This window comes from Pantherophis guttatus, chromosome 1 (assembly GCF_059756535.1).
Source record: "Pantherophis guttatus breed Tessera chromosome 1, ASM5975653v1, whole genome shotgun sequence".
Lineage (NCBI taxonomy): Eukaryota > Metazoa > Chordata > Lepidosauria > Squamata > Colubridae > Pantherophis > Pantherophis guttatus.
The window spans coordinates 280119661-280141442 of record NC_142063.1 but is presented as its reverse complement, the minus strand read 5'-3'; the positions used below and the strand labels follow the sequence as shown (position 1 = coordinate 280141442).

Below are 21782 nucleotides of genomic sequence, written 5' to 3'. Positions count from 1 at the left end.
GGGAGCAGATGTTGCAGCGTTGGAACTGGGGTGTAAGTAGCTTTTGAGGATCCATTGTAACTTCAGTCACTAACCAGCTGGTCATAAATTGAAGATTATCTATAGATTATAAGATCTATGTTAAGAATTAATATCCGTTTGACTTCACTGGACAACTTGCCTAACTTCCACACACATATTTAGAAAATATGAGGTCCTTGAAGGCACTGACTCAAGAGGACATTGCCATTTGATTCTTGGAGCAACTACATACCGGTACATAAATTTGTATAAGAATACAGGAATGTAAAGACCACTTTCACCTCGCTTATAAATTACTTTATGGACTTAAAAAAAGAAAAAATGGGACTTATACTAATATCCAATAGAAGAGAATATATAAAGTTGCACTGTCACCAGTGGGAAAATATATAAAGTTGCACCTATTAATGCCAGGTCAATCTGCAATAAGGCCTCTCTTATCAGTGATTTAATCGTTGCTGAGTGGACTGACTTGGCATGTATTACCAAAACCCTGGCTGGGTCTGGAAATGGAGATACTTTTTCAGAGATATGACTAATGGGGCTTCAGGTGTGGAACCAACTCAGATTTTGGACAAAGGTGATGTTATGGTAATTGTCATACTTTATGGCTTTCAGTGGCATTGTACTACAGATCACCAGATGTGAAATCCTGTTCATTAAATTGGGCTCTAGGGATCAGTTGGCACTATTGCTGTTATATCAACCTCTGTCTTGCATAGCAACCTCCCTATCTGAGCTTCTTGGTTCCATTTCTGTGCTGGTAGGAGAGTTCTCCAGGATTATGGTTCTGCGGGACTTTAATCTGCCCTTTCTAGGAATGAGTTCTGAGGTGGCTCGGATGTGCATGGCCACCCTGACACCCACGGGCCCATCCCAGTTTATCTAGAGTCCGACATGGGACAGTGATTACGCTCCAGATCCAGTGATCCTAATGTAATCTGAAATTGAGGGAGCTCTTGGTGTCATGCCCTGGTTTCTATGGGATTCTCTAGTGCCACTTTCCACTTGAGGGAGACTGAAACCATTAGATCACTCTACCGCTGGCAAATTTATTTATTTTTATTTATTTTATTTTATTTTTCAAACTTCTATACCGCCCTTCTCCTTTCGGACTCAGGGCGGTGAACAGCCAAGATAAAAAACATTTATACATAAAAATTAAAAATAGATTTAAAATAATTAAATAAATTTGACCCGTAATTTAAATTTATCAATTTAAAATCCATATCAAATTTTAAAACCAACCATAAAATCAGGAAAGTCCGGCTAACAGAAAAAAATAGGTTTTTAGGGCCCGACGAAAAGTCCGAAGTCGAAGATCACTCGTATCTCTGGGGGTAGATTGTTCCAAAGGGTAGGTGCCACCACAGAGAAGGCTCTCCCCCTGGGGGTCGCCAGCCGACATTGTCTGGTCGATGGCACCCTGAGGAGGCCCTCTCTGTGGGAGCGAACTGGCCGGTGGGAGGCAATTGGTGGCAGAAGGCGATCCCGTAAGTACCCCGACCCTAAGCCATGGAGCACTTTAAAGGTGATCACCAATACCTTGAAGCACACCCGGAAGTCTACCGGAAGCCAATGCAGCTCGCGCAGGAGAGGAGTCACATGGGAGCGCCCCGTCGCTCCCATAATCCCCCGCGCGGCCGCATTCTGTACCAGTTGGAGCCTCCGGGTGTACCCCAAATGATGAACCCTGATACATTTCAGAAGGAGCTGGGGGTTCTTTCTGTTGTTCTGATGCATAGTTCATTCAAAGTTTTGGTTGTCACTTGGGACAATGGGTGACTGAGGTGCTGCATCAAATCATACCCGTGTGAATTCTCCCCTCTCTGGGATCCTACTATTCTCCATGATTTCCAGAGGAACTTGAGGGAGATGACACAAAAGAGATATATATAGAACATAATTGATGCTCAATTAAGGACAAATTCAATAAAAACACTATTAAGGTACTGATAAGGTAAGGTAAGGGCAGCAAAACAGTAAAGAAGCAATACTTATCCACCCTTACTGCATTTCATTAGCATCCCACAACTCTGTTTCAGGTGATGTGAGTCATCTTAGGTAAAGAGGGCCCTGGGAACCTCTGCAAAGATGCTTAGAGGAATTTGCTCAGCATGTCAGACAAGATCACTTGGATTCATCTTTAGTTAAGACACTGCCTTGGTTGCAAGTCTCAAGGAGAGAACCAGGGTTGAGTCTTGCCCAGGTATTTGGGAATGATTTTAACCTTGAGGAAGTGGACAGGTCCTTAGGATAGTGAGCTCAGTCACCTGCTCTTTAGATCCATACCTTTCCTGGCTTGTGAAAGGATTAGAGGGGAAGTTATTGGGTATTAATTAACAGTGGTTAATTTGTCTTTGAATGATGGAATTTCTTCCTTTACCTTTTAAAGAGGATTTCTCAAGAAACTATTGCTGGATCCTACAATACTGAACAATTTTCATCCAGTATCCCTTTTTGATGGATGGGGTGGCACTGCTCAATCCTCAGTCTTCCTACATCAGGGGTGTCAAACTGGCGGCCCGCAGGCATCACATGCAGGCCACACCCACCCCAGCTCCGCAAATGGGAAAAACGTCGTGAAACATCATGTGACAGCAACGTTACACAGCGAGTTTGACACACGTGTCCTACACTCACAATTTCTTCTCAAGGAGTAGATGGCAAATGTGACAGAGACTCTGCACAGCTTTGCATTGTTCACAGTTGCACTATTCTCTGTTTTAATTATATATTTTGTAACGACTGTTTATATATACATATATTTAAATTATTGTTGTACACCACCCAGAGTCCATTTTGTGAGATGGGTGTCCATGTAAGATTCTTAATGAGGTATTATTTGCGTAAACTGAACACATAATTCAGCTCTTAAGAAAAATCTTATGAAAAAAATGTTACATGGTCAAAGGAATATACCTCACTCTCCATAGGAAATTTTAGTTTAGCTTTAAGACAAGCTACAAGTCTGAATTAATGAATATCTACATATTAGGGCAGTGCACACTTAGGGCAGCCTGAAAAGAGGGGCTCTTTCATTAATAACAGGGAGGCGCTATTCATTAAAGCAGATTTATTTAACATTTAACTAAGACATTATTACGTTCTCTACATTGTACAACATAGAGTAAGTGTATATATGTAAGCAAAAAGCAGTATATGCCAGATGCCATTTGAATTTCCAATAACTATGCTAGACCCAATAATGCCCTCAATCACATTTGATCCTTTTGATTCCACAGTCGAGTAGCATTTTGCTTAAGATCTTACAAAATATTGAGTTATCTATGGAGAAATGCCAAAAGAACAGAAATTCTCCATCATATAAAAAAGCTGATTGCTAAGCTGAAGTGATTATCACTAAGCCAAAATTTACATACTTTGTGCAGGTGATGTGAATAAAGAGTAGAAAAAATTATGATGCTTGTCATAATTGAGTGCAAACAAGGGATAATAAAATGGATGGATCAAGAGATTATTCAAGTGTCTTTGGTGGGGCTACAGTTCAAGATACACTACAAGATTTAAGGGTATATCTGCAGTTATCAAGAGTTGAATCTACTGGTAATTAGCACCTAGTTAATTGTACCTTCTCCTTTATCTAGTTTGAGCTTTAACGTATTTGTCCTAATCTCTTCAATTACTACCATCAATATTTCCACTGATTTAACTTACGTCTGATGAAAAAAAGAAATAATGCTACTAAGACTATAATTTACCTGTGTAGAAAAAATAATTTTGCCTTTTTATACAGATGTCAAACGTTGACGTTACCTATTGCTTTCTGGAACTCTTCAAGCTGACCACAACTAGTAAATATTGACCAACCAAAACACTCTGTCCCACAAATTAGTGACTTAAGTTCACACATCACGTTAAGCCATAACATGGCTTGCTCCGTTTTGGGCTAATAATGGTTGGAAGCAATTGAGTTTATCCTCCCATGCAATTCCTGCTATTTCGACTTTCTCCGTCAACCATGACATAATTCAACGAATTCCCGGTATTTGAAACCTGTCAGTCACCCTATCTAAGACCACTTATACAAAAAGATGTCAAATCATTCACTAGAACCAGCAAGACATGTTGTTCTTGCCCTTCTCCTGAACAACTCCTTTCTCAGGCTGATCAGCGGAGTTTTGAAATTAGACTAAGAATGATAAAAAAATAAAATAAAATAAATTCATTTCAGAACGTCTGTCATCGAGCACATTCATCTGCCAGAGTTTTACACTTCACCCCGTCGGGCAAATCAAGGGATGGGAAGATCACGAATGGGGAAGACCTCCTGCTTTTGAAGCCGTCGCCACCAAATTTTTTTTCCAGTAAGCCTACGATCTCTCCCCAAGACCTAGCTAAGAAGCGGCTCCGGAAAAGGCCAGTTAACAAAGCGATCAAGGTCGAGGAGCCCAAATTCAAACGGACATGGAAACTGCCCGCCCGTCTTCTCTTCGTCCTCACCGCGTAAGCCTCGGTGATACCGCTCCAGGGACTGCGCCAAGTCCGATTCTCCCGTGGCTTCCCTCACGGGATCCAGTGAATCCGGAGACCCGCTCCAACCGGGGCCCGGGCTGCACGCCGCAACTCTTCCGGCTATACCGACCGCTTCTGAGACTCCCTCCATTGGGACGCGTGGGAAGTATAACCTCCCCTTCCCCCCCCCCTTCCCGGCTAGGCTTTCTTCGTGGGCTGTCGGTCTCTGTAGTTCCAACGGCGTCCTTTCGCAGCGCACGCAACAGCCCCGGTGACTAAGAAGCAACTACAAGCCCCAGGGACAGCGCGGTGGGGTGGGGGGCGGGGGCGGAGGAGGTTCCGATGAATCTTGCGAAGCGGTTCGTTGCTAGGACAACCGAGAAACGGCGCTTCCCCGAGTCCCGCTTCGAAGACCGCTTTTATGCCCGCAGATAATCAAGTGACGTGTGACGCGGGGCACGCGCTGCCTCCGAACGTAAAAGAAGACAGAAGGCTTCCTCTCTCGCCCGAAATGCAACACGCCGTAACGGTCCTCTATGTCGAGGAAGTCTTTGCCGCGCTGCTTTCTGGGAATTGTGGTTTGGTGCAAGAACAATGTCCATACGGTGGGTTTGCTTGGCTCTGCGAGGGTGCCAGCCAGGGCTATTATATACAGAAGACGGTTTTATTCTGTGGGAGGGGTGAAGGCACTTTTTATTTGCTTTAAAGTGAGCGCGTTTTTTTTTTTTTTCATTCTTATCCCGGACATAGATGAGAGGAACAAAGCATTTTCATAGGAGAAGCTATATTTGTCCTTTTCATATTCCGCAAGGAAGCGACCCCAGTTCCCCCCAAAAAGATGATATCGTTACACTTTTCGAAACCTTCACTAGTTCGTGCCATCAAAAGAAAAAAACACAAGACATAAGTAACAATACCCAAATTCCAGCTTCTTCAGTCTGGAAAACGACGCCTGCGCGGCACGAATCGGCTGCTTCGCGTTCTTGCACGCGCCTGCGCACTGGCTTCGTCCTGAGGCAAATCCATTCTTTCTTCTCTTCCCCCCCTCCCCTTCCCTCCCCTCCCTCCGCTTGTATGTCGCTCCCTGGGACGGCGCCTGCGCAGTAACTTCCCTGTGTTCCGCGCCGTTAGCCGCTTTATAGTAGGAATAACGTTGAAGCGGTTGCTACAGGCGGAACAACGTAGGTTGGCGGAGGGTCAGCGATCGCCCTTGACTTTCCCCTCCGCCCCGCGCGCCCTTGTTGTGGGAGAAGATGGTGGATCAGTGAGCCGGCACTTTCAGGCTTCCTCAAAGGGAGTGAGTAAGTGATGCTGCGGGAACCTTTGCCGGGGAGGGGAGGAGAGAGGAAGGGAAGGGGTGACTTTGCCCGGCAGCGAGCGATCAACCACATAACGGGGCATCGTCTTCTTTTTCTTCGCGGTCCTTTCCTTGGCTTGCCTTCGGCAGCGATTTCGATCCTGGGGCGGATCCACATATAAATTGATGCTCCAATTCATACGAACCAACCATAACGGCTCCTTCTCCCGGCGTACTTTTTATTAGCAGTGTGGCAAGATTACTCCCGCTACGAGGATCGTTTTCCTTGGCGCTTCGTTCCCCCACCCCCCACCCCCTTTTTTGCTATTTCCTGGCCGCGGAAGGCTGTCCCTTTGGGAGTCAATCGAGGCGGTTGCTGCTGCTGCTGCTGCTGCATGAAATATGAGGGGGGATGGTCCAGATTGGATACAGATGGAGCTTACTCGACCATCCGCTTCCTCTTTTTGCCTCTCCTCCCTCCTTCACATGTGAGCCAGTCTTCCCCCGGGGCGCTCCCGCTCTCTCTCTCTCTCTCTCTCGAGTGGCGTGGAGGCTTCCCCACCCTGAGTTCAGGCTTCAGCCCCCGCCCCGCTCCAAGCAGCCCCCCTTGTGGAAAGACGCGGCTTGAGGGGTGAAGGGAGGCGGGTGGCTGCTGTTTTGCTTGGGCGTTTTGTTCTGGCTCGTCGTTTTCCATTTTCCCCCCTCTCTCCCTTCTTTGCAACTGTACCGTTTTCTTCTTTGTTCGGTTTTTTTCCCCCCCCTTTCTCCCCCGATTAGTTTTTTTTTTTTTCCCAACTGTCGGGTTTCTCTTTTCAACGCATACATGGAAGGGCGTGTGAACGTGATTTGGTGTGTGTGTGTGAGAGAGAGAGAAGAGAGAGGAAGATTCTGCTTTCACCCTGCTTTGTAGGTTGAATGTACCTAAAATGATGCATAGCTTTACACCTTAAAAGACATCCCTGTGGGAGAAGCTATGCCGAATCCTTTCCTCCCTCTCTCCCCTTTGATACCATCTGCGTCTGCTTTGTTCTTATAATTTTACCTGTATAAAAGATTCCAGAAGGAAAAGTGTTTTATATGGGTTCTTTGAAATGATTACAGAAATATCTTTTGTCAAAGGTATCTTTTCGAATTGTGTGTTGTGGATGCACATGTAATGTATATGGCTATAGCAGATTTCTACCCGTCAATTTAAAAAATCTTAGCAGGTTTGAAATACACAAGATATTAGGAAAGAGATAGTCCAAAGGAAACAAATGATAGCTGTACAGATGAGTCTTCTTTTGTGATATCATCCACTAATTGTTTGGAACGGATGCTAGAAATGGGGGAAGGGGAGGGTTTCCGTTCATAACTGTACTCTTATATAGGTACTTTTTAATATTTGCATTCCAGCTAATCTACTACATGGCATTGGACAAAATCCTGAGCATCCGAATTAGAAACTGCTTAAATATGAGCTAGGGTTGTTCAGAGCATGGTATTAGTGGGTAAGAAAGCTGAAGGACTTGTGCTACTTGTTAGTGTCTGAAGTAGGATAATTTTAAATAGGTGCTGCCAACACCGCTTTCTATTTCTACTACATTATGCTGCTTCACGTTTAAAACAACATGTCTTCCTTTATTGACTTCTATTTTCAGCAGCAACGGATCTTTTTTAAGAGTCTTAAAAAATAAGTGATATGTGATAAATTTTCAGTTATCACACCCTTGAAGTCTTGTGTGCAAACTCCATGGTATTCTTTCAGTTAAGTTCACTGGCTGGATTCACATGTCATACATAGGTTTGCAAAGTTTCAGAACATTCTGCTAAGCGACATGCAAATCACATAATGGTTTAGGATAATATGTGAAGTTAGGCAATGTTTTACGTTCTTCTTAGTTCGTTGATTTTATACTGTAAATCCTTCTGTAAATATTTGGATGAGATGCTCATAATTATTTAAAACAAATGATAATTATTCTTCATTAGGAAAAGTTCCTATCTTCAACTTAATCTTTTTTTAAAGAATCCAGCCTATTTCATGAATTGTTAATAAAAGTTAAGTGCTGAATAATATTTGATGCTCAAGGGTTTAAGATGCTACAAAGTGTACAAGTTCAAAATTGTCAAACATCTAAAAACTATGATTAAAGGTTAATGGTTTTGTTGAATGGTGCCTCTAAAGTTTGTCATTCAATATGCACATTTACTTCTTCACCTTCATCTACTCATTTTTGGAATTGCAGTGATCAGTGTCCCAGAACTGTACTATATACAAAGGATTTTGTGATATTGATAATAAAGTATCTAGCAGTTAACATTTCAACAATAGTGATTTATAGATTTAGTTATTCACTAATGTGCAAGTACTATTTTAAAAGAAATATAAAAATTGGATTTTTTTATTTAAATTGGATGTTTTTGATTTAAATCGATTTTTTAAAATCAAATTTATTTTAATAAAATGCTTTTGGAGTAAAATCTATCTAAATATAAGTTTTCTATTTAAAATACATTAATAATTTAGTTTATGTAGCATGAGGTTGTATATTCTGCAATATTTACATTTTTAGTAAACTCATTTAATGAATCCAAGCTCTGCAAGTTGAGATAACATGTACTGCATTGATGCATTCAAACAATTTCACAGTAACCATGAGATAAATCATAAAACAAAATTCAAGAATATTCCTTTATCCCATTGTTTTGAAAATCTATGTACACTACAAACTGTATGATTATTTGAAGAGAAATGCATCTGTACCACTAGGCTCTAAGTGTGAGGAAGAAGGGCAAGCAGTAAAAATGAAAGTGAAACCTTCTAAGCAGCTTATAAATATAATATTAAAGAGCACCTGTAATTTCAGATCCATCATGGCAGCGCCTGTTAGCGGGCAACCACTCACCTGCTGCCTGCCACATCCCTTATCTTGTTGTGTCACCGCCGCTTCACCAGCCGTCCAATTAAATTGAATGGGACTCTCGGTGAGTCAACAGCAGGTCAGAGGAGGAGCCACTTCAGAACAGAGATGACAGTTGCTCTTTGAAAATTATTATTTAAATTGAGTTGATTTAAATCAAGCCTTTTTATTAGTGATTTAAATATGATTTAAATCGTGATTTAAATCCACCCTGGCAAATACAAAACCTATATACATTTGATTTATTACAGTGATAGCCATGTGATGTAATCTAATAATGAAATTTTCATTGAATTGTTTAGCAGTTGTAAAAATCATACAAACTATATGCTACTAAATTAGGTTTGCAGATCTTAAAGGAGTCATGAAAAATAGAACCACTTGATAAAGGGGGTTAGAAGAATCACGAAGGTAGCAGGTGTGATAGTCTGCTTTTAAATTAGATCGGTTACTTTTAATTTTTTCATTTTAAAATTACTCTTGAGGAAGAATGTATACTTTATAATTTCTAAAAGGGATGATTGGTAATTTATTATTAATACAGTTATTCTGTAAATAGATACTTAATTTGTAACCTACTGCTAGTGAAATCCAATTGCCTCTTGTACTAAAAAATTATAACAATGTGACAAAGGCTTCAAATTTGAACTGAAATCAACATGTTTGAGGGAGCTTCTTTCACACTTGGAATGATTTTGTTTTAAAATATTTCGCACATGACTAAGAGTCATGTTAGCCTAGACAGAAGAATCAGTGTCCTTTGCTCTTACTATGCTTTCAGTGATGAGCTAAAGCATATATTTTGAAGAAGGTAATCATTGTATACAATATATTTGTATACTTATCTAGCATAGAAGCCAGTTCCGTAGAAAAAGTGATATTTTTGAGTAAACTTTCATGGACTTAATTTGGAACAAAAGTACAAAACTTTCCAGAAAAAAATGTATGTGAGTTAAATAGTGATTAAAAAGTTTCAACATTAGATCAGAAAATAGTGGTATTTGGTTTTGAAGTTATAAGAGCAGTCAAAATATTGCTGTCATTGTAAACATATTACACATAGACACTCATGATGTTTCCTTTCAAGATAAGTTTTGTTAAGAAAAAGAGTAAGAATTAATGAAAAATGGAAAGATGGTAACATTTAGCTTCCTCATCCATTTTTGCATCTTTAATAAATATTTTTCCTTGATACAGATTTCATCTACTTGCTTTGATTTTTAGCCATTCATGTATAATTTGCCTCACAATAAAACTTTGGGCTTTGATACATTACTTGTATTACAAGTATTTGATCCATACTGCGTTTATATTAATATTTATTCTAGATTATTGGATTGTCAGCCCATAATACAGCACAATCTTCATATAAACATATGCATTCATATCCAAACCAACACACTTCTAATACTGCCACAAACATTGCTTATACATTTTAATACCTGAAAAGCCAGGGGACAATATCTACACACTCTGCTCAGTGGTGAAATGTTTGCTGTGTATTCCATTTTTGCTGCTGGTCCCCAAGCAAAAGATAAACTCCAGAGATCCAGATGCAAAGCGTATAGCCATTAACTAAGGTATAAATGGAAAGTAATCAGCTAAGGTTATAATTTTATCATTATCAGAGTCCCTTGGCCAGTAATTGGCTTAATTGACCATGATTTCATCAATAGGAAGAAGATAACCCTACTCTCATTAATAAAATAGTCATAAATTAGCATACTCCAAAGAAAAGTAAAGGAAAAAGGTAACCAAAACAAATGGAATCTGAAGAATAGCATAAAAATCGTTCAAAATGAATATACACTCTTTTATCCAGTTTTAAAATCTTTTTTTTTCAGGGCAGGGTTTTCCCACAGGACCATATTTTGAAAAATCTGGCAGACTGAGGAAAGCCAAAATAGTTGAGAAATGCTAAGTTTCTTGATACAGTGTGTCTGTTGCATCACTTTTGTTTTTATTTCTGGAAGTATAAAAAGCACAATGTGTTTTAACCTTAAATATTAATTACATATTTTTCTGTATCACTAATATTCTAAAAGTAATATACATAATTATTTCAAATAGGTGGGAGGGGGAAAAATCGCATTAGCCTTTTCCAATCCTGATTATGATGGCACAATCCTTGATCCAATCAGTGCTTACTATTTGGTATTAGCATTTGGAAACTTAGAAGTGGGTTGTTGAAAATTTTGCTTGGATACCATCCAAAATATTGTATTCGGCAAAACATGCACTGAAGTATTGTGGTTAGCAATAACCTGTACTTACTTCAGCAAAGTGGTTTGAATATCAGTCTAAACCAGTGATGGCTAACCTTTTCTGGACTGACTAGCCAAAGCACGAGTGTTTGTGTGTGCAAATGTATGCGCACTCGCCCAAACCATCAAAATGAAATGCGCCCCTGAGCATGTGCCCGCCCCACGAATGCACATACAGCCCTGTGCATGTGCCACACCCCTGTGTGCATACGCACCCTGTGCCCCCCGCACATCTGCGGCAGAGACCTGACCAGCTGGCCGGCGGGAGGCATGCGCATGTGCGGCGGAGCTGAATTGGGGCGACGGCTTGTGTGCCCACAGAGAGGATGCTGTGTGCCACTTGTGGCACATGTGCCATAGGTTCACCATCACGGGTCTTAACAATATTAGGCTTTTGGTTTTTTTAATAGTCTGCTGATGTTAGTCCAGTTAATGAAATTGTGGTTTTCTGCAATTTATGTAGTTATTGATAAGCCTGGTGCATATATCTCAGCAGGATTGGTGGTGGTTCCGTCCTCCTAACTCGGAACTGGAAAGAAAACTGAATAAGCATCTCTGCAAGCTCTAAATTTCTGTCAGGTTCTAGACTGGAAACCTGTTTTGATGTTTAGCTCCTAAAATGTTAACTGACATTTGTATTTAACAATACAACTGTTAAATTATATTGCAATTTTTATAAGAAAAACAAATGTTTAGAAACAAATTAAAACAAATAGTAATTTTGAATTAATGAGCACACGAATGTCCATGCAGTAGTATCCACAGCATATTCTCAAAAATTTTAAAATGCCCTCTAACCAAAGAAAAACCCTAGGAAATACAGCATAATATAGCGTTGCAAAGAGAATAACTTTTCATAAATAGCCACATAGTGACAAAATAATTCAATTTATCATTGTACTATATCATTATATTACATTATATATCATATATATTGTGAATTGACATGAAGACTAAAAATAAGGAAACATAATGACCATTTATCTTTCTCAGCTCTTTGTCATATGGTACTCAGTTAATGGGGGAGAAGTGTAGATTTCTAGTTTCTTGTGTTTATAACAATTTAACTAAAATTCTGTGGTTTAGTTCATACACCTTGCCTAACCATGAGTGTTGGCAGATTACAGTTACCATATTTTTCGCACTACAAGACGCACCGGACCATAAGATGCACATTAACTTTAGAGGAGGAAAATATGAAAAAAACCCTGCGTCCCAGCGTCCATCTGGTATTCATCTGGCTAGCATCCTTGCAGCAAACAGTCTGGTCAGCTTCAGCATGTTATTGCAGCCCCAGCATGTGGCTCTTCAGGGCTCCGCTCTGTTACGCCCATCACCGGTCAGCTGAGCTAAGCTGCTGCTGCTGGGGAACGCTGATTGGTGGTTGGATCAGCCTCGCAGAATGCCGCTGATCAGCTGTTGTAAGTGGCGGGGATCGCCATGCCTATTGCCACTGCTGGTGATTGGTGGCGATCGGTAGCAGCAATGCCTGCCACCTAGAACAGTTGATCGGTGATATTCCAGGATGTCGATCCAACCGCCAATCAGGTGCTTTGCAACGAAGGCTCCAACGTTCCCTGGCAGCAATGAGCGGCGCCCATCACCACTGCACCAACCCCTCTCCCCCACGCTGCATTATTCGCTCTGTAAGACGCACAGACATTTCCACCCACTTTTTGGGGTGGGGGGTGTCTTATTGTGCAAAAAATATGGTACTGTTTTCATATAGCACTCTTAAGTTAAAATAAGAACAACTGTATAATGGCTTAGTATAAAGCTTGACTGCAGCCTCTCCAGATATTTGAATATCCATACTAGCTTATAATTGTTGATAGTCCAGTTATAAGAAACTGCTTACTTTGCAAGTGGTGCAAATATATATTTGTTTTAAAATGTATTACAAATGTATCATATTTCTAGTTTGTTTTAGAGAACCAAATGGTATTTGGAGAAATGGAATAAGTTTTTTTTAAGTGCACGTTAACTGAATAATGTAATCTTTATGAATTTAAGCAATAATGCATAGAGATCTTCGTACTTTCATCTGTGAGTCCTTATATCCTCTGACATACTGTGTCTAAAGATAATCAGATTATCAAGTTCAGGTGGTAGAATACAAGAGCTTCTTTTACTTGCTAACAACATTAAAAGGCTAACCACAGAGTAGATCAGAAGGATAAACCAGATAAATCCCAGGAGGAGAGAACTAAATCCTGTTACAAAGGATTCATAGGACATCAGTCAAAAGTACATATGCAGTCTTAAAGCAAAATGGCTACTCTAACTTTAAGAACAAAACTGAACATTGTAGTAGTTTTATTCACAAATTGATCCATTCCCATCAAAGGAATTTCTCTCCCCCCCCCCCGTTTACCCCCCCCCCCGCAATATATGATTTCTTAGTTGAGTGAATGACGTAGAAAATCTAGAATGGAGTCAGAAATTGCAAAATCCTAATTCAGACTTGATATGCTATACCTAGAATGGATCTTTGGCATATACTTTACTGCTTTTAATTACCAGATCTGATGTAACCCTGTTTTTACACATTGTGTTAGCGATAAAAAAGTCCCAATAATATGTTATTGTAATTTTTTAATTTTTATTTATCCCCCTCCAAAGATTTTAATTTGTTTTTCAATTGAATTGTACAGGTTATACATTATAGGTTATATTAAAGGTGGAAAAAATTCGGAAATTATTTATCTTGGTCTGATTTTTTTTTTATATCTCAAAAGCCTGGCATTTTAACAGGGGTATGTAGACTTTTTATATCCACTGTATATTCCTTGTTTGGCCCTTATGCCAAAGTGTATTGGAAAAGTTTTTTACAGCAATCAAATCCACAATTCAATATTATTAAATATTATCCAGAATGCCAATGTAAAATACAGCAAAAACAATCTTTCTATGTTTCATATGATTTAAAAGCCAAGTTCTTTAAAAAAGTATTTTTCAGATATATTGGATTTCTCAGTGAAAATTAAGAAAAGGTTGGCTGTCATCATTTTTATACTGGAAATGTAATAAACGTGAAGGAACATTAGTGCTCATGCTTTCAGCATGCCCATTCAGAGTGCCCTACCTAATCAATGATATTAATATACTATATAATCAGTGATACTATCAGTGTGGAGAACCAGGTTTTTGCAAGAACAGGATTTAAACACAGTAATGTATTGCATTATTTTCCAAAATTTATAATTTTATGCAAAACCTCACATCATGTCTGGACTATCATGAAAAAAGTGATTATTCCTGAAATAATATGTACATATCAGCTAAGTGAAATTTGTCATCTCTGTGCCTTTAAAAAAAACTTTGTATTGACAGAGAGGCATTATAAAGCCAAATAGTCTGTGTGTACTTTGTTGTTTAAAAGTATAAAAGGTAAGGTAAAGATTCCCCTCGCACATATGTGCTAGTCGTTCCCAACTCTAGGGGGCGGTGCTCATCTCTGTTTCAAACCCGAAGCTGAATTTTTAAAATTTAAATCAGACTTTTTAAATTTAAATCGGATTTTTTTTTATTTTTATCAAATTTATTTTAATAAAATGCTTTTGGAGTAAAAATCTATCCAAAGTTAGTTTTCTATTTAAGATACTTTTTTTTTTTAAATTTGATTTATATGCCGCCCTTCTCCGGAGACTCAGAGCGGCTTACAATGCGTTAAGCAATAGCCCTCATACTTTTGTATATTTTATACAAAGTCAGCTTATTGCCCCCACAAACTGGGTCCTCATTTCACCTACCTTAGAAAGGATGGAAGGCTGAGTCAACCTTGAGCCTTGGAGAGATTTGAATCAGCAGTAATTGCACTTTATTAATTTAGTTTATTCAGCATGAAATGGAGCTTAGTTATGTAGCATGAGGCTATATATTCTGCAATATTGGAACTATTGGTAAGTCAACAGCAAGTCAGGAGCCGCTGCAGGACAGAGGTGACTTGCTCTTTAAAAGTATTATTTAAATTGAGTTGATTTAAATCAAGCCTTTTTACTAGTGATTTAAATTGTGATTTAAATTGACTTGATTTAAATCAAATCCACCCTGTTTTTTTAGTTTGTATTGTTTAGAGTTTGGTATATGGATGTTTTCTTTAACATAAATTTAACATTAAATAGATAAGTTTTTTGTTTTAAAAAACTGAATAAAATCATATTTTAAAAAGCAAGAGTGGCTGTTGTTGAAGCCAGCTTGAGCCAAGAACTGCAGGCCAAATGCATGGAAACAAGCCTTGCCCCAGGGCTCAGTTCCAAGAAGTAGGAAACAAAAGAGTGGCACCACTGCATCCAGAAGACTATTAGCCCAGTAAGCAGTGACTCCCCTTACCCTCACTTTAATGAAGATGGATGGGAATAGCAAAATGTCCACCCTCTTTCCCCATTACTACTCACACTCATAGCCACTACTATGGCAGAAATATATAGGCTGAGTTAATGACTTCCCAGAGACATGTCTCTCCCTCCCAACAAATGATATTGGCACCAAGCAAGGATGGCCCTCCAGTGGCTCTAACTGACACAAAACAATATTCATTTTGTTTCTCATCCAAGCGCTAACTGGGCAGAGAAGCTATTTAAAACCTGAACAGCAGAAGATGGACTCACTAGAGATTTCTGACAACTTCCACACCACCACAGAAAGAGATACCAGCTCCTAACCAAACGTGCATATCAATCTCCTAGATCGAATTCCTAATACCCTGTTTCCCCCAAAATAAGACATCTCCTCATAATACGCCCAATTGGGCTTTTGAGCACATGGCAATAAGGCTTATTTCAGGGTTCAAAAAAATATAAGACAGTGTCTTATTTTCAGGGAAACACTGCTGTATAAGCTAATGGCGAACTAAAGAGCACTCATCAGAATATTTTACCAGAGGGAGACAAGACCAAATACAAAGACTTATAGAAGTCCAAGTACCATTTGCTAACTGCCAATTCTTTCATCAATTCAATTTCATCATGAGTTGCTTCATCTCTTTGATCATTTGCTTTGTGGTATTGATTGAAATTCAAAATAACTATGCCAATTTGCATAGTTTGGAGCTTCTTGGGAATAGGAGTATTGGTTTGGTTGACACCTTAGTTCCACAACGGTATTTGTTCTTCCTATGATAGGTTACTAAAACAGCTAATCAGTTCTTGTTCAGAGATAGCAGCTGAATAGTCAGAATACATATTTTGTTTACTTGAACTCTGTCTTGCTAAGAGCTGGTCTGTCATTAGGGAGTGTAAATTGTTATCTGCTTCATTGTCTTGTTTGGTTGCTTCTTGGTTCTTCCTACTCATACATTTAACAGCTGGCTCTTTTTCCCTCAACAGTAATGAACTGATATTTGTATCTCTAAATTCTCTGACTAGATAAATTCTAAAAGCAGTCAAGAAGGATTCATTTTCAGTAACACTTGCAGAATTGTATTTGTTATATCTGCTTGAATGAATCAACTTTTATTCCTTTCTGTCTCACAAAACAGCTATATTACTTTAATAAATTGCAGTTGGCAACAGAATAATGAGGGAATATTTTTAACATCATTATACATATCATCTCTTGCATAGCTTGATAAACATGTAAGTGACCTAAATTATTTGGATTGTCTGAGTTATCTCAGGTCCTTTTTACTTTGATCACTACAATGACTCAGCTGTCATAAAAAGTTTTGTCACTTCTTGGTCAAGTTAGGTGCTTAAACTGTGCTATCACCTAGCATAGCTACAGAGAAGCATTAAGAAACCTTTCATTACCTTCACCTTACTTAGTCAGTTGCTCAGAAAAGGCTTTCATTAGCTGAACCATCAGAAAACATTAGCCAATCAAGATATTCCATAATTCTATTTAATCTTTATATTAAATATTTAATTGCTGGTACACATAATTCTTCCTCTACAGGTTCTCTAACTTTCACAATAGATCCATTTCCCCCAAAAGGTATTATCTTTTTCTAATCTTTCAATCTGGTAGAAGAATGTATCAGTGCTTGGCTAATATTTAGGGTGTATTTCAGTGTCATGGCTTCATATTAGTTTAATGTAAACAGCAACAATGCTCCCATTCATTTGATTGTGATTTACTTATGCCAAGAGGGCATTATTTTAGTTGCATAGTTACATTTATTGTGTTCGCATGTCTTGAACTCATGTCTCTGTTACTTCTTTCCCGTGACACATGGTAGGCTGCATATGTATAGTCAAACCAATTGTTTGGTTTTGATTTAGTATACAGTATTATGTTTATAAGCAATTCTAATTGGCAAACTATTATTGTATAACTTACCCTGTTTCCCGAATATAAGACATCCCCTGATAATAAGGCCAATCGGGCTTTTGAGCGCATGCGCTAAAATAAGCCTCCCCCTGAAAATAAGCCCTACCCAAAAATATTTAAACGCAGAGCTGGAAATCAGGTAAGACGGCAAGAGGAGCCCCATCTTGTTCCACGTGCCCCAAAATAATAAGACCTCCCCCAAAATAAGGCCAAGCGCTTATTTCAGGGTTAAAAAAATATAAGACAGGGTCTTATTTTTGGGAAAACATGGTAGTATGTGAATCCAGTCTGTGATTAAGGAAACAACAGTATGGAACAAGGGAAGATAGGGTCTAGCAGTAAGCAGAACAGCAGAAATGGTTGGACCTGAAATATTTTTGCATTATTGCACTGCAGTGAATATCTTAAATGAAGCACAAACCTTTGTCCCTAATTATTCTATAAAAAAAACAGGAAATAAAAAGATTACCTACATGAATGCCTACAAAGTACGTTAGGCTTTAGAAGGAGAACTATAATCTCATTTCAGTAATGTCTGAGAGATAGTGAAGCATGGTAAGGGATTGTTGTTGTAGTCTGCTTGCCAAGGTCAGGCTCAGCTCTGCTGAAAAATCAAGCAAAATAGATATGATTTATGGGCTCGTCTTCTTCTAGACCAACAGGCTCTCTAAGAAGTGAAATTTGATCACTTTGTCTTGATCGGTGACACAATAATTGCTGACTTAAAAGTCCAAAAACAACGTGTTTCATAGATTATCAATTCAAATTCAGATTTGAATTGTTCACATCAATATTTAACTCAAATATTGGCAGAGTATATGCAGATCATTCAAAAGGTGATAGCCTTTATTTTTAGCTGGAATCAGAAATGCAGAATTTTGATTCTAGGTCATAAATTTCTTACTGATAATTTTTCATTAGTTGCATCCTCTGTGACATTTGTTTCTCTGTAAACCAGCACTAAACAGTGTAGCTTCTAAAACAATAACATTTGTTTCCTCCTTTCAGAATGAATCTGTATGGATTAGGGCAGCTACTCAATATTGTTAAATAATTTCATTTATATTTGCAAAAATATTTTGGGTATCTGGCCAGTAATTGCCAGATTGACATTCAAGTTAAAAAAATTAAAAGACCATATAAATTAAATACTATACAAACATGATCATTTAGTAAGTTAAAACAGAGACTAAGATAGACATTATCAGAAGGATCTTAAAACTGTCAATGAAATTTCAGGACAAAACATAGAAAGTAAACCAGATATCAGCTGTAAAAACCCAGATGTTTAGTAGATGGGAGCAAAGCGACACACTTTGTTCCCATCGGTAATCATCCAGATTTTTGCAGCCCAGATCTAGTAGCCCTACTTAAAAATATATGGTTGGCCTACACATTAAATTAATAAATGAATTATTTTGTAATGCATAGAAAATATGTATTTCATTAATGTTATTGAACCTTATGCTATGTTATGCAAGTGTCTGAATTCTCATAGTGAAGGATTTTTTCTTTACAAATGTTGTCTGCTACCACAAACTCCTCCTTGAGCCTTATAGGGCTGGGATTGGCATGTGTTGGTTGTTTAGGACCCACTTTAGTTTTACTATAAATCTGAGTTTTATTGTTGGCAGTTAAGTATAAATCAGCCTAGTCTAAGCAAATGATTAATGATATCAGCTGTAGAAGTACATCTAAATAAAAAAAGAAAGCGACCACATGCGGAATTTCAAATAAGTATAAATCAGTCTCTTTAGAACAATTGCAGTCTGGTTACAATTTAGGATTTCAGGGTATTCATTAAGGTCCTTACAAAGTGGACCATCTGAAAGGGAGTATCTTTGGCCTCTTAAAGTCTTGTTAAGAAGCTCTAGTAAGATTCATGAAAGTTTGTTTCTTGGTGTCTTCTGTTGTTGATACACTGAATGAAGCTATTGCCACTGTATATTTAGCCTGTCAGGTATTTTTCTATTTAAAGGCTAACTTCATTTGATTTACAGCTCTGCACTTTCATGTATATTCAACCACTATGAAAGAGAAATATAATTTTGAATGTGCATTCAGAAATAAAAAGCAGAATACTGTATATGCTTATTCAGGTCTTACAATAGAATTTGGAGATCCTAGATTTTTGAGGTGTCAATGCTGTGCTCTCACAGAACTTTGAAATTCATCACATCTTTTTTCAAAGTGTGTAAGTGTTAAGTCTTTAAATTGAGTTGAAACTGTTTTTATTCAAATCTGGTTCTCAGAGAAGCAAAGCCAATTTTCTTCTTGTTAAATTTTAAAAGTGCAATCATTACTGATGACAAAAAAATTAATAGGTGGTATTAAATTCACAGCACATACTTCCAAGTAAATATTCCACCATAGGAGGAATGTAAAATGCTTATCTACATTACATATCTGTCATAATTCTGCCACTTGTTTCCCCCAATTCCAGTAGTAAAGTTGCTTGCTCCAACTTTTTATGGGGGAGGGGAATTCAATTTAAAGCAACTATGTTCTAGATCAGTGATGGTTAACCTTTTTGGTGCTGAGTGCGCAAAGCGCGCACCTACACAAATGCACGCATGCATGCCCGAACCCCCAAAACGGGGCATCCCCACACCCCGTTTTGGCTTCCAGGTTGGTGCAGGTTTTCCAAGCCCCCTGTGCTCCATTTTGGGCCTTGAAAACTTCCTGCACCAACCTGGAAGCCAAAATGGGGTGCGGGGATGACCCACGAACCCCCGGCACCCCATTTTGGGCCTGAAAAGCCTCCTGCATCAACCTGTACTCCCCCGCGCATGCGCCCTGCTCCCCTACGCATGCATGACAGAAACCCAAAGACCAGCTGGTCAGCGGGAGGCGCGCGCATGCGCGGTGGAGCTGGGCTGGGATGACGGCTGGCGTGCCCGCAGAGAGGGCTCTGCGTGCCACCTGTGGCACACATGCCATAGGTTCGCCATCACAGTTCTAGATACAGTAAATACTGGATACAGCTGATATGCAGTTATTTTCACTTTCTGTCCCCTTAATTAGTTATTATGTGCTCAGCATTCTGATTTATTAATTTTGTCCTAGTTTGGCCACATGTTTATTGGACCCGTGTCCCTCCTGGTTGGTGCTGGCTTCCCGGGAGGTTACACGAGGCTGGCTCCAAGAGGTTATTAATGCTTCTTTGAGAGAGGGCTACTTTCCCGCCGCCTTGGAAGAGGCGGTGGGAGGCCTCTCCTCAAGAAGCCCTCCTTGGACCTGGCTATTTTAGCAAATTATCGTCCAGTCTCCAACCTTCGCTTTGTGGCGAAGGTTGTTGAGAGTGTGGTAGTGCGACAGTTCCCCCAGTACCTGGATGAAGCGGTCTATCTCAATCCGTTCCAGTCGGGCTTCAGGTCTAGGCACAGCACGGAAACAGCATTGGTCGCATTGGTTGATGATCTCTGGAGGGCTCGGGACAGGGACTGTTCCTCTGTCCTGGTCCTGTTAGATCTCTCAGCGGCTTTTGATACCATTGACCATGGTATCATGCTGCGCCGGTTGGAGTGGTTAGGGGTGGGGGGCACCGTGTTGCGGTGGTTCTCCTCCTTCCTTTCTGACCGGTTGCAGTTTGTGTTGACGGGGGGACAGAGGTCGACCCCGAGGCACCTTGTATGTGGGGTGCCGCAGGGGTTGGTCCTCTCACCCCTTCTGTTCAACATTTATTTGAAGCCTCTGGGTGAGATCATCCGTGGTTTCGGGGTGAAGTACCATCAGTACGCTGATGACACTCAGCTGTACATCTCCACCCCAGACCACCCCAATGATGCCCTTGACGTGATGTCCCGGTGTCTGGAGGCCGTACGGATCTGGATGGGGAGAAACAGGCTCAAGCTCAACCCATCCAAGATCGAGTGGCTGTGGCTCCCAGCGTCCTGATAGAGTCAGGTGGTGCCATCTCTGACTATTGAGGGCGAGTCGCTGGCCCCCACAGAAAGGGCTCGCAACTTGGGTGTCCTTCTGGATGCATGGCTGTCTTTAGAAGAGCATGTGACGGCCGTGGCCAGGGGGGCTTTTTATCAGGTTCGCCTGATTCGCCAGTTGCGTCCCTTTCTGGATCGGGACTCCTTACACACAGTCACTCATGCCCTCGTCACTTCCCGCCTGGACTACTGCAATGGTCTCTACATGGGGCTCCCCTTGAAGAGCACCTGGAGGCTCCAACTGGTCCAGAATGTGACCGCGCGGGTGATTATGGGAGCCTCATGGTGCTCCCATGTAACACCTCTCCTGCATGAGCTGCACTGGCTCCCAGTGGTCCTCCGGGTGCGATTCAAGGTGTTGGTGACCACCTTTAGAGTGCTCCATGGCTTAGGGCCAGCATATTTACGGGACTGCCTTCTGCCACCGAGAGCCACCCACCGGCCAGTACGCTCCCACAGAGAGGGCCTCCTCCGGGTACCGTCGGCCAAACAATGCCGACTGGCGGCCCCCAGGGAGAGAGCTTTCTCTGTGGGAGCACCTGCCCTCTAGAACGAGCTCCCCCCGGAGATACGGACGATTCCAGACTTACGTACTTTCCGTCGGGCCCTC

The 21782-nt window shown here is 40.2% G+C and overlaps 2 protein-coding genes across 21 annotated transcripts in view; one reads left to right on the top strand and one right to left on the bottom strand.

The window, feature by feature from the left end:
- Positions 1–5499, bottom strand: part of SDCCAG8 (SHH signaling and ciliogenesis regulator SDCCAG8) — a 112424-nt gene extending 106925 nt beyond the window's left edge. For 3 of the 6 annotated variants that reach the window (XR_015731463.1, XM_034428253.3, XM_034428255.3), the window contains exon 1: positions 4486–5020. Coding sequence is in view for 3 of the 6 variants with exons in the window: in XM_034428253.3 (XP_034284144.2) it covers positions 4486–4648 (163 nt within the window). In the remaining 3 variants the exon portion in view is untranslated. Of the gene's footprint in view, positions 1–4485; positions 5042–5414 lie in introns of those variants that run through there. The other 3 variants (XM_087882988.1, XM_087882989.1, XM_034428252.3) reach the window with 2 other exon arrangements.
- The window catches only part of CEP170 (centrosomal protein 170), a 94398-nt gene continuing 77528 nt past the window's right edge, over positions 4913–21782 (top strand). For 13 of the 15 annotated variants that reach the window (XM_087882987.1, XM_087882986.1, XM_087882985.1 and 10 more), the window contains exon 1: positions 5094–5798. The gene's annotated coding sequence lies outside the window, so the exon portion shown is untranslated. Of the gene's footprint in view, positions 5799–21782 lie in introns of all 15 variants that reach the window. The other 2 variants (XM_060692378.2, XM_060692377.2) reach the window with 2 other exon arrangements.